Source organism: Schistocerca gregaria, chromosome 8 (genome assembly GCF_023897955.1).
Source record: "Schistocerca gregaria isolate iqSchGreg1 chromosome 8, iqSchGreg1.2, whole genome shotgun sequence".
Taxonomy (NCBI): Eukaryota; Metazoa; Arthropoda; class Insecta; order Orthoptera; family Acrididae; genus Schistocerca; species Schistocerca gregaria.
In genome coordinates, this window is record NC_064927.1 from 158,206,656 (window position 1) to 158,220,709 (window position 14,054).

General features: G+C 40.5%; 1 protein-coding gene across 3 annotated transcripts in view; it reads left to right on the forward strand.

Moving 5' to 3' along the window:
- LOC126284413 (protein abnormal spindle-like) overlaps nt 1–14,054 on the forward strand; it is a 193,522-nt gene that overhangs the window by 98,848 nt on the left and 80,620 nt on the right. For all 3 annotated transcript variants that reach the window (XM_049983327.1, XM_049983328.1, XM_049983329.1), the window contains exons 7-8: nt 634–963; nt 13,780–14,016. In XM_049983327.1, coding sequence (XP_049839284.1) covers nt 634–963; nt 13,780–14,016 — 567 coding nt within the window. The remainder of the gene's footprint in view (nt 1–633; nt 964–13,779; nt 14,017–14,054) is intronic.

Genomic DNA, 14,054 nt, shown 5'->3' on the forward strand with positions numbered 1-14,054 from the left:
GTGTTGTGTGTACATTCTGTAGTCCTGTAGCAATTGAGTAAAATATGTCTGATGTTACTTATGCTTCTGATTAGGTTTCTGTACCATTCTGTAATGAATCCTGCTTAACTTCAAATCCGTGATCCAGTGGCATTTCTTATCCAGTACTGCCTTAGCTTTGAACATACTGGGTTAATCACTAACGCAGAACTGTATCAAAAGCCATACAGATTCATGCAGCCTGTACATGATTGCCATTATATTCTTACTGTTGGCACTTTGGAAAAAGGAGTAGTAAGCTTGATTTCACAGCAGGCATTTCTGAAATCCACACAGATTATGATAGAGATGACTGGAAGTAGAAGTGACTTTGGCTGTCTCATAACACTACGGGTTGCACCTCAGTAAATAGCACGATTAGTTTCATGTAGTGATAGGTAAAACAGTTAATATATAGTTTTGCTTTTTGTACACTATGTAAAAGTCAACATAGTAGTTCATCCTTAAATGCATTCTTGCAAGTTGCTACTTCAGATCAGTCTGTGACAATATTAGGAATATTCATAATATTGTCATTATTCCAGCCTGGATTTTCCATTGTCAGACTAATCTGTTTCAGAGACAGTGTGATGACACTTATTTGTTGTTCTTCAGGTGTCAAGCAAGCCCTGAAAGAAAGTACTGGCATACATCGGGGTCATGCAACTACAGAGAATAATATTGCTGGAGGTGTTGTTGTTGTGGATCACAAGAAGAAGGTGGCACAGAAGAGAGTGAAATGTGAAGACATAACTAACATGGCAACATTTATTGGAAACGTTATAAATCCAAATATTCCTGTTTCTTCTCTTGATCCATTTCTGACATGGAATGCGTATTATGATCAACAGTGGGTTGATGCATGTGAAAGACACTTCATAAAATGGCTGAATTCACTGCTAACACCACCAGCCACTTTAGCCTGCAACTCTGAATCAGTAACAGGTATGAATAAAAGCATCCCATTGTTCTTTATTATTACTTTCTGCATAGATGAGACTGTTGATTTTTTTCAGTAGCACACACAGTGCCAGTACAATAGCTTTACTTTCTTTATTGCTCATACATAATATACAAGGAGAAGAATAACTTGTATTAAATAGAAAACACTTCCTGATGTCCTGCAAAATTTTATTTGGTTCAAACCAGTTTTTGGCTTCTTAGGCTATCTTCAGGTGAGAGATGTTGCAAAAACACGTAAGGTCATATGTGACTTACAAGGAAGGTACAAAAAAGATCATGTAGAGTGTTTACATAGGAAAGTATTACATTTTTGTCATGCAGAAATAATTACATTAAAAAAGAAAACAGTACATTTAACAAATGATGACAAATAATTTTAAAGTTACAATTTCAATCTAATAATTATAACTTTATTTAAAATTGCGGAAACTGAAAATAGTTTGATCATTTAGTACTAAGCTAACATTTTGTCATGTTGGCTGATTTCAATATTTCCAGAAGTGTCATAATGCTTTACAGAATGTGAAACTTCACATTCTACATCCTATGAGTGGTTTTCTGTTAAAAGATGATCTGCAAAGGTTGAGTCTTCCTTTCCAAATCTCCAGCTTATCACATGTTAAGATAATCTATTAGATACAGTTTTGCATGACTGACCAATATATAGCTACTCACAATGCTTCCATATGCGATTCTATGCGAAAGGTTGAAATTTGTCCTAATCATTGAGTAAAAATGTTGATATACTGCTAGTATTATGAAATGAAGGTCTATTGTTGAGAGCCTTCAACTCTTTGCCGGCAAATGGAATGATGGCTTCATATTGGCCACCATACAGAACTGGTGTAATTTTACACATTTCTTTTTTTCATGGCATATTATTATTCAGGAAAAACCTGTAGCAAGTACTTAAAGTGATATCATCGCAGAAGAAGCTAAGTAGCTAGTGGTGTAGTGGCTGCATGGAGGGTCGTGAGTTCAAAACTCACCTGAACTTTAAAATTTTAATTTCTGTATTCGGTTTGAGTACATTCTAGATGTGTCCACAAATGTGAAGAATCATTGTACTGGAATGTCCTGTAGCTGTATAAATACTGTATGTGTTCTAGCAGGAGGCAGTTCACTCTGCACCTTTGTATATATAAGTGCTGAATAAACCTACGTTAAGTGAAGTTAGCGTTTGTCATTCATCTACTTACACCTTCTTCTGCGTGACATTATTCTGGCGGAGGCGCTGGGTTCTGAAACCTGTGATAGCGCACATTATAGACGACACAGTGGCTCCAATCAGGCCACGACAGAACCGCTGTTTACGTGGCAAGAATTCAGAGATCGAACCATATTCAACAGATTGCAATCTATCAGAGACAGAAGAAGAAGAGGACATTACGATGACAGCAACTGTGTGCCACCACATGAGACATACTTCTGGGTTCTCTGGTGATGATGGCCAACACCCAATCAAGTGGCTGAAGGTTTATGAGCGTATAGCCAAATTTAACAAAGGGGATGATGCCCTGTGTTTGGCTAATGTATTTTTCTACTTGGAGGGCACTGCCAAACAATGTTATGGGAACAACGAGGAGAGGTTCACAAGCTGGGAAGTATTCCAAGCGGAACTGAGCAAGTATTTTGGCGACACACGATGACAGAAGTGCAAGGCTGAAGGTTAATTAAAATGCAGGGTGCAGCATCCAGGAGAAACAGCAGCATCCTACATTAAAGATGTATTGGAGCTGTGTAAAATAGTTGATTCTAGAATGAAGGAGGAAGATATGGTCACACATCTCATGAAGGGTATTGCTGAGGACATGTATCACACCCTACACCTGAAGGAGGTTTCGACAGCAGACGACTTCATAAAATGGTGCCAGTGTATCAAGACATTGCATAAAGAAAGAATTACACGCAAGAAGTTTGAATGGCTTCCAAACATTGTATTGATGTCTGTGATGGAAGAAGAAACTGATTTCACAAGTGTTCTTTATCAGATAGTAAGTTCAGAAGGCACTTGGATTGCACGGCGAGCAAAAAACTGAGATGCTTCAAGAGATCTTAAGGGAGGAAGTGGAACAGGCATTGAACCCGATCTCTCCTCTTTCATTTCCCTTTAAAACAGTAAAAAAGTCGAGACCCAGGCGAAGTTACTTTCCTACAATGCCGCATGAGGAACATGTTTGGACACTGAGGAAGACTGACATCTGGAGGACCTAGGATAACCAACCAGTATATTTCCACTGCAGACGACTTGGACATGTGGTGTGCTATTGTCAAGAAAGGCGGCGGATATTTGATGACACCCGCACTAGATGACAGCAGACCAATCTTAGCTGACGCCAACTCCGGGATGACGAAGATGAACAAGATGATGTGGGTGGAGGATGACAAGGGTCACCATAGCCACAAGCTAGCTGCTGGAGAGGACACTCCCCAACACGCAAATAGAGGTCTCCATTGCTGTTTAGAAGATCAAGCTGATCATATGCTGCAACCAGGAAAACTAAAGGGTGCTACTTCCCTTGGAGGTGAGGCTGCCAAAGAGAAAAATCCTCTGCAGTCGATCATTACAAAAATGGTAGGAACTATCTTGATTTCTTCATGGATGGCTGACCAGCCCAAGCTCTTGTGGACTCTGGAGCATCATATTTAGTAATTTCGGAGAAGTACTGTCGCCAGTTGCAGAAAACCGTATTCGTCGCCAACAAAACATATGGGCTGAAGGTGGCTAATGGGAAATATGTATGTCATTCCTGCGGGTATAAGTGGCATACACAGCCTTTAGAATTCATCGTCATGCAAGAGTGTAGTCATGATGCCATTCTCGGATGGGACTTTCTGAAAGCTTCTCAGGCAATTATAGATCGTGGTCACTCGAAGGTTATGCTCAGTGAGATACAGAGGTAACTGTGATGTGTCATGCCGTGCATCAGTCCATGGATCTTGTAGCGGAATATAAGAGAAGCATACTACTGAAGAATAATTTGGTCATTCCAGCCTCTGTCGTCTCGTTTAAGAACGGTTTCGGTGAATTGTGGATAGTTAACTGTCACTAAGAACTGCAGATCTTTCTAAGATGGATGTGCGTAGCAAACGCTGAGCTCTGTTTATTGCAGAACAGCTGAACATCATAGAAATATCTCATGTTGATTGTGTGGACGAAATTAGCGCTACCATTACGAGACAAGATCTTCTAGTTCGACTATCACCATACCTCACTAAGGAACAACAGAAGAAGCTACTTGCCATTTTTCAAGAGTTCTCTGAATGCTTCAGTCAACAGGTGAAGAGCAAATTAGACAAATTGACTGTGAAGTACTGAATTAGCACTGGAGATCAAGCAATAAGCCAGAGAGCATACCGTGTGTCAGCAATGGAACATTGAATAACTTGCGATGAGGTAGAGAAAATGATGATGAGTGACATCATTCAGCCTTCACATAGCCCATTGTCATCACCAGTGATTCTCATCAAGGAGAAGGCTGACAGTTGGCGCTTTTGTGTTGATTACAGGAAGCTTAATAAGATAACTAAAAAGAACGTTTACCGTATTCCTCAAACTGACAATACACTAGATTTCTCAACCATGGACATGTACACGAGATACTGGCAAATTGAAGTTGATGAGGCTGAGCGTGAGAAAACTGCATTCATCACCCCTGAGGGCCTGTATGAGTTTAAGGTAATGCCGTTTGGTTTGTGTAATGCACCAGAAACTTTTGAACGGATGATGGATAATCTTTTAAGTCACATGAAGTGGCCAATGTGTCTTTGTTATTTTATTTAGATGATGACATTGAGTTCTCAGAGACATTTGATGAACACACTAAAAGACCGAGGGCTGTTCTTAAGTGTCTCCAACAAGACAGACTGAAACTTAATCCAAGTGCCTCTGTGTAGCAAAAGAAATCAAAATACTTGGACACCTTGTGTCAAATGAAGGTGTGTGGCCAGACTCAGAAAAGTTGAGATCTATAACGGAATTTTCTATTCATAAAAGTTCAGGCTGACACACGGGAGACGGTTGGTTTTTAATGAAATAATACTCAGCCAACTTTAAAATTAATGCATGTTTATTTACACAAAATCAAAGCTCATTATTTTCCATTTTAGTTCACAAAGTTATTTGTGAAAAAATAATGCTGTCAAGGTGATGTCCATCATTTTGAATGCAGGACTCAAGTCTCTTCTCAAAATCCTCCATCACACGGACTAAAATCTCTGCAGGGATGGCAGCATTCTTCAGCTCGTCCAAATTTTGTGGTTTGTGGTTGTAGACACGGTTCTTAAGGTACCACCACAGAAAAAGTCACAGACTAACAAGTCTGGAGACTTGGGAGGCCAAGGAACATTGCCAATATGTGAGATAATCCAGCCAGGAAACATGCGTCTAAGAATTGTCATTGAAGTGTTTGTAGTGTGCGATGTTGCCCCATCCTGCTGGAACCAAACGCGTTTTAAAGGGATTTGTCGTCTTCTTAGTTCTGGTTTCAAGAATGTTTCAACCATACGAATTTAACGAACTGAATTGACAGTAACTGTGGCCCCGTTCTCTTCAAAAAATAAGGTCCAATAATGCCAACAGAGCCAAGAGCACACCAGACTGTTACTTTTGATGAGTGTAGAGGACACTGGTGGATAAGGTGTGGATGCTCTGGATCCCAGTAACGTAGGTTGTGCTTATTCACAGTCCCATTTAAATGGAAAAGAGCTTCATTGCTCATCAATAAAATATGATTTTCATTCGATTCCAAAATCACTTGCATTCTGTAAGCGAAGTCTTCTCATACAGCAAAATCAGTTTCCTTTAATTCTGTATGCAAAATTCGTCTAACCAATTCAGGATTGATTCGTAACCCACTAGCATGACACCTAGCTGACTGTCCTGGGCTTCTGACTGCTGCTTGCCTTACCCTTTCAACATTTCCTGGTGTCCTTACTCTGTGTCTCGGGCCAGGATGCTTCTTATCCAGTATGTTTCCAGTTGATCTGAAGTTTTCCACCAATTACAGCTGGGAACAGCTCCATGTCAGCCGACATTAAACCGCTCACGAAACAATCGCTGCGTAGCAATAATAGACTCACCACTTTTCACTGTCACAGACAAACACTCGACGTTGCAAGTCCCACTGCTCCATCGTGACTGAGTAAATGAAATGGCGGCATTTGTGGATCAGAACTATCTCTACCACAACCACCTCCCACCACCGCGCCCTCCGTACTATGCAGTTCAAAACCGTTCGTCTGCCATGTGTCACCCTGTATTAGAGATGTGAGAAACTTCCTCGGATTATGTTCTTATTACCGTCATTTTATCAAAGACTTTTGTATCAAAGTCAGGCCACTCCAAGAGTTGTTAAAAGTGGATGCTAAATTTATCAGGGGTGGTGCTCAATAAGATTTTTACAATGTGCTGTAAAAAGCTCTGGCGACTGACCCTGTACTTAACCTGTATGATGAGAGAGCACCTACAGAACTACACACCGATGGCAGTGGGTGTGGAATCGGTGCTGTTGCGGTGCAGATTTTGGATGGAAAATAGGTTATAGCCTAAGCTTCTAGGACACTTAGAGAAGCCGAGAGAAACTACTCAACTACAGAAAGAGAATGTCTTCTGTGATCTGGGCCATGTGCAAATTTTGATGGTATCTCTATGGAAGGCCATTCGCAGTTGTTACAGACCGTCATTCACTTTGTTGGTTGACGGATCTTAAGGATCCAACAGAACGACTCGTCAGGTGGGCACTACGTCTTCAAGAGTATGACACTACCATAGTTACAAAAGTGGGAGAAAACACCAAGATGCCGACTGTCTGTCAAGAAACCCTGTACAAGACCATAAAGACTTAGATGAAGATAGTGACTGTCTCGTTGCACTCCAGGATCTCTCTGCTGAGCAGGAGGACGCCAAGATATCTCAAATTACGCTTGCCTTAAATTGGTCAGAGGAGGTGGAAGGACAATTTAAGGTAGTAAATGGATTACATTGCAAGAAACACTTTGATCTGTTTGGAAAGAGGTGGGTGGCTACCAGTAATTCCTAAACACATGCACTAAGATGTTCTACAGAAATTCTATGACACACCTTAAGCGAGACATTTAGGATTTATTAAGACATACGATAGGACCCGCAAGAGATTTTTCTGGCCATGTTTATTTAGGAGTGTCAGTTACTGTGTGTCGCTGTTGAGAGTGCCAGAGGAGAAAGGCAGACTCTCAGAAACCACCTGGCCGACTCATACCAATTCCACCAGCCGAAATGCCTTTCCAGTGTGTTGGGATTGACATCCTCAGACGATTTCAAACGTCTGCTAGTGGTAGTAGATCGATTATTGTTTGCAGCTCAGGCACTACTTTGGACCTTACAAGGTTGTAAGACAGTTGTCTGATGTTACTTATGAAGTAGATGATTTAGACCCTGACAAGATGATGAAAGATCAGAGATACAGTCTGCATCCTTCGAATGAAGCTCTACAAGTATCCTGCCACCCAGGGTAAATTTGAAGCTCCAGAGACAGGCATCAGGCAGAAAGGTGATGAAGAGCTCAGCAGCAAGGGAAGTTCTAAGATCACCACCACGGCGAACATCAGTCATCGGGAGTCAGAGTATGCAGGACCGACGACTCGTTCCCGAACTAGGATGACGTAACATCGAGACACTGTTCTCTTAAGGAGGGAGCAATTTGGCAGAAGACTGTTGCATGGAGGATCGCGAGTTCAAAACTCAACTGAATTGTAAAATTATAATTTCTGTACTCGGTTCGAGTACATTCTAGAAGTATCCAAAAATATCAAGAATCATTGTACTGTAATGTATATATATATATAACAGAAAGAAACTTCCACATGGGAAAAATATATTAAAAACAAAGATTCCAAGACTTACCAAGCGGGAAAGCGCCGGTAGATAGGCACAATAAATAAAACACACACACAGAATTTCTAGCTTTTGCAACCGGCGGTTGCTTCTTCAGGAAAGAGGGAAGGAGAGGGAAAGACGAAAGGATAAGAGTTTTAAGGGAGGGGGTAAGGAGTCATTCCAATCCCGGGAGCAGAAAGACTTCCCTTAGGCGGGAAAAAGAACAGGTGTACACTCACGCGCGCACACACACACACACACATCCATCCACACATACACAGACACAAGCAGACATGTCTTTCCCTCTCCTTCCCTCTTTCCTGAAGAAGCAACCGCCGGTTGCGAAAGCTAGAAATTCTGTGTGTGTGTGTGTGTGTGTGTGTGTGTGTGTGTGTGTGTGTGTGTGTGTGTGTGTGTGTGTGTTTTATTTTTGTGCCTATCTACCTGTGGTTACCCACTTGGTAAGTCTTGGAATCTTTGTTTTTAATATATTTTTCCCATGTGGAAGTTTCTTTCTATAAAAAACGGTTGCTTCCTCAGGGAAGAGGAAGGAGAGGGAAAGACGAAAGGATGTGGGTTTTTAGGGAGAGGGTAAGGAGTCATTCCAATCCCAGGAGTGGAAAGACATCTTAAGGGGAAAAAAGGACAGGTGTACACTCGCGCGCACACTCACACATGTCCATCCGCACAGATTAGAGATTAGATTAGATTAGATTAATACTTGTTCCATAGATCATGAATACGACACTTCGTAATGATGTGGAACGTGTCAGGTTAATAAAAGATGTCTGTACAAGAAATTACATTACACAAAATATTGCATGACACTAATGATTAAGTGGTTTTTTTTTTTTTTTTTTTTTTTTTTTTTTTTTTTTTTTTTTTTTTTACTTACTTTATATCTAAAAATTCAGCCAATGAGTAGAAGGAGTTGTCATCTAGAAATTCTTTTAATTTATTTTTAAATGTTAGTTGGCTATCTGTCAGGCTTTTGATGCTGTTTGGTAGGTGCCCAAAGACTTTTGTGGCAGCATAATTTACCCCTTTCTGTGCCAAAGTCAGATTTAACCCTGCATAGTGAAGATCATCCTTTCTCCTGGTGTTATAGGTATGCACACTGCTATTACTTTTGAATTGGGTTGGATTATTATCAACAAATTTCATAAGGGAATATATATACTGTGAGGTTACTGTGAGGATCCCTAGATCCTTAAATAGATGTCTGCAGGATGACCGTGGGTGGGCTCCAGCAATTATTCTGATTACACGTTTTTGTGCAATGAATACTTTTCTACTCAACGATGAATTACCCCAGAATATGATGCCATACGAAAGCAGTGAATGAAAGTAGGCATAGTAAGCTAATTTACTGAGATTCTTATCACCAAAATTTGCAATAACCCTAATAGCATACGTAGCTGAACTCAGACGTTTCAGCAGACCATCAATGTGTTGCTTCCAGTTTAACCTCTCATCAATGGACACACCTAAAAATTTTGAAAATTCTACCTTAGCTACAGACTTCTGTTCAAATTCTATATTTATTACTGGAGTTTTGCCATTTACTGTACGGAACTGTATATACTGTGTTTTATCAAAATTTAAAGAGAGTCCGTTTGCTGAGAACCACTTAATAATTTTGTGAAAAACATCATTTACAATTACATCACTTAGTTCTTGGTTTTTGGATGTTATTACTATACTTGTATCATCAGCAAAAAGAACTAACTTTGCATCTTCATCAATGTGGAATGGTAAGTCATTAATGTATATCAAGAACAGTAAAGGACCTAAGACCGAACCCTGTGGGATCCCGTGCTTGATAGCACCCCAGTTTGAGGAATCAGCTGTTTTAACATTACACGAACCACTTATTTCAACTTTCTGCATTCTTCCAGTTAAGTATGAATTAAACCATTTGTGCACTGCCCCACTCAAACCATAATGATTTAGCTTATCTAAAAGAATTCCATGATTTACACAATCAAAGGCCTTTGAGAGATCACAAAAAATACCAATGGGTGATGTCCGGTTATTCAGAGCATTTAATATTTGATCAGTGAAAGCATATATAGCATTTTCTGTTGAAAAGCCTTTCTGAAAACCAAACTGACATTTTGTTAGTACTTTATTTTTACAAATATGGGAGGCTACTCTTGAATACATTACTTTCTCAAAAATTTTTGATAGAGCTGTCAGAAGAGAGATTGGGCGGTAGTTGTTGACATCCGACATATCCCCCTTTTTATGCAATGGTTTTACAATGGCATATTTCAGTCTATCAGGGAAAACACCCTGCTCCAAAGAGCTATTACATACGTGGCTGAGAATTCTACTTATCTGTGGGGAACAAGCTTTAAGTACTTTGCTGGAAATGCCATCAATTCCGTAAGAGCTTTTACTTTTCAGTGAGTTTATTATTTTACTGATTTCAGAGGGAGAGGTTGGTGGAATTACAGCTGTTTCAAACTGTGCAGGTATGGCCTCTTCTATTAATAGCCTTGCCTCTTCTAGTGAAGATCTAGATCCTATTTTCTCCACAACATTTAAAAAATGATTATTCAAAATATTTTCAATTTCTGATTGTTTGTTAGTGCACTTGTCATTCAATTTTATTGCACTAAAGTCTTCCTGTGCTCTTGGTTGCCCTGTTTCCCTTTCAATAATATTCCAAATTGCTTTAATTTTATTATCAGAGTTACTGATCTCAGACATGATACACATGCTTCTGGACTTTTTAATAACTTTTCTTAGTACCACACAATAGTTTTTATAATATTGAACAATTTCGGGGTCAGTACTCCATCTTGCTGTTAGATACAGTTCTCTTTTGCGGTTGCAAGATATTCTTATTCCTTTAGTTAGCCAAGGTTTTTTATATGTTTTCTTGGAATTATGTTTAACTATTTTCTTGGGAAAACAATTTTCAAATACCCTTAAAAATGTATTGTGAAATAAGTTATATTTCAAGTTTGCATCGGGTTCCTTATACACTTCATCCCAGTCTAGCTGCTGTAGGCTTTCCCTAAAGTTTGCAATATTTATATTGTTAATTGAACGCACTGCTTTGAAAGTCTGATTTATTATACTGCATGGAGCTATGTCATGTACTGTAACAAGCTGTGCACTATGGTCTGAAAGACCATTCTCAACAGGATAAGCATTTATGTCCTTAAACTTATCTTGGTCTATAAAAAAGTTATCTATCAATGTACTGCTGTTCTTTGTTATCCGAGTAGGAAAATCAATGACGGAGCTCAAATTGAAAGAACTGAGTAATACTAAAAGGTCATTCTTCCTATTACACTCTTTCAGGGAATCAACATTGAAATCCCCACAAATGATAATTTGCTTCCCCCTGTCTGACAGATAGCACAACAAAGCATCCAAGTTTTCCAGAAATAGCTGGAAATTCCCTGAGGGGGACCTATACACTGTTACAATTATGAAAGTGCCATCCTTTAGTTTAAGTTCAGTGGCACATGCTTCCATATGTTGCTCTACACAAAATTTTTTAGTTTCTAAATTTTTTGCACTGTGGAAGCTTTTCACATATATGGCAACTCCTCCTCTCATCATATTATCTCTACTTACATGTGCAGCTAATTTGTACCCATTGATGCTAACCTTTTGCATATCAGTGACAATGTGATGCTCAGACAGGCATAGTACATCTATTACATTCTCAGTTTCTATATCTTCTAAACAAAGCAGAAGCTCATCAATTTTATTGTTCAATCCCCCAATATTTTGATGAAATATACTAACATTTTTCATTTTACTTTTGCAACTATCTTGAACTTTTTTGACATCTTTAGTACTTGCATGGCTGAGTTTCCCACTGGACACTGATCTTACACTAAAAAAGAGTTTCCACCATGAGATGTAGTTCCTCCCCCCTTTAAATTTCCTGCTATCAGCCCAGCCAGTTTACCCTTCCCTTTCCTGTTGAGGTGTAGGCCATGTCTAGTATAGTCCCACCTACAGAGTGAATCAACACGAACCACACCAATGTGTGACCCCGCACCAGATCCAAGTAGCCGTTCCAACTCCAAATTAACTCTCCTGACAGAAGAGGTCAAATGAGGTCGGTCGTGGCGCTCCAGAACCGACACAAACCCAACACTGGTATGATTCGATGCCGATGCAATCTTTGCCAGGTCACACTCTATGCTGTACCCCGGATCTCTGTCAATACTGTTGCCCGGCCCACCCACAATAACCACGGTGTCTTCCTTAGTAAAACCTTTACATAGTGAACCTAAATCCTCTGTAACCTGCCCAAGTTCAGCACTAGGTTTGAAAAAACAGACACAAGCAGACATTTGTTAAGGCAAAGAGTTTGGGCAGAGATGTCAGTCGAGCTGGAAGTACACAGGCAAAGATGTTGTAGAAAGACAGGTGAGGTATGAGTGGCGGCAACTTGAAATTAGCGGAGGTTGAGGCCTGGCGGGTAACGAGAAGAGAGGATATACTGAAGGGCAAGTTCCCATCTCCGGAGTTCTGACACGTTGGTGTTAGTGGGAAGTATCCAGATAACCCGGACAGTGTAACACTGTGCCAAGATGTGCTGGCCGTACACCAAGGCATGTTGAGCCACAGGGTGAACCCCATTACCAACAAACACTGTCTGCCTGTGTCCATTCATGCGAATGGACAGTTTGTTGCTGGTCATTCCCACATAGAAAGCTTCACAGTGTAGGCAGGTCAGTTGGTAAATCACGTGGGTGCTTTCACACGTGGCTCTGCCTTTGATCGTGTACACCTTCCGGGTTACAGGACTGGAGTAGGTGGTGGTGGGAGAGTGCATGGGACAGGTTTTACACCAGGGGGCGGTTACATGGGTAGGAGCCAGAGGGTTGGTAAGGTGGTTTGGAGATTTCGTAGGGATGAACTAAGAGGCTACGAAGGTTAGGTGGACGGTGGAAAGACACTCTTGATGGAGTGGGGAGGATTTCATGAAGGACGGATCTCATTTCAGGGCAGGATTTGAGGAAGTCGTATCCTTGCTGGAGAGCTACATTCAGAGTCTGATCCAGTCCCGGAAAGTATCCTGTCAAAAGTTGGGCACTTTTGTGGTTCTTCTGTGGGAGGTTCTGGGTTTGAGGGGATGAGGAAGTGGCTCTGGTTATTTGCTTCTGTACCAGGTCGGGAGGGTAGTTGCGGGATGCGAAAGCTGTTTCTCAGGTTGTTGGTGTAATGATTCAGGGATTCCGGACTGGAGCAGATTCGTTTGCCACGAAGACCTAGGCTGTAGGGAGGGGACCGTTTGATGTGGAATGGGTGGCAGCTGTCATAATGGAGGTACTGTTGCTTGTTGGTGGGTTTGATGTGGACAGATGGAGGTCAACGACAAGGAAAGTGGCATGGGATTTGGAGTAGGACCAGGTGAATCTGATGGAACCAAAGGAGTTGAGGTTGGAGAGGAAATTCTGGAGTTCTTCTTCACTGAGAGTCCAGATCATGAAGATGTTATCAATAAATCTGTACCATCTTTGGGTTGGCAGGCCTGGGTAACCAAGAAGGCTTCATCTAAGTGACCCATGAATAGGTTGGCCAGCAAACTTACAGAACAACCCTCCTGCTCCGTTGTGTACTGAATTTTCTTATGTTGGGAGTTTAAATATTGTAGTTACGTATCTAACTGTTAACTGTACCATTTGATAAATACAGTGTGTTATCCACATATCTGAACCAAGTTGTAATGTTGCAATTCAGTGGTGCTTACTGTAGCTCATTTTGTTCAAAATTGCCCAGGAATATTTCAGATAATATAGGACCAGGAGAAGATACCCATAGGTAGGCCATCAGACTGACTACAATGTGTGTTTTGTAACTGGTTACAGTAGTGTTAAATGATGTTCTTGCAGTTGCAGGCCAATCCAATGTTGTATCAAAATTTCCTTTGTATGCTGAAACTTACTACAACTTTTACTTTATAGTGGATATTGTTGCACTTTGGAAACAAACATCTAAGCAACAGAAAATTGACTTAGCACAGAGCCGTGAAGTGGTTTCCTCTTTGTACAACACCAATGAGAGGTTGAACTCACTGCGAAAAGCTGCTCGTTTACTGTTCAAGTCGAATGAAGTTGTGGAAGTTTTGAGTAAAGTAACTGCAGGAATAGAGAAAAAAGTACTATGTATCCGCGATGATAAAGCACTCTTACAGGATATCGGTAAGTATGCTTCTGAAAATAAAAAAAAAAAAGCTTAA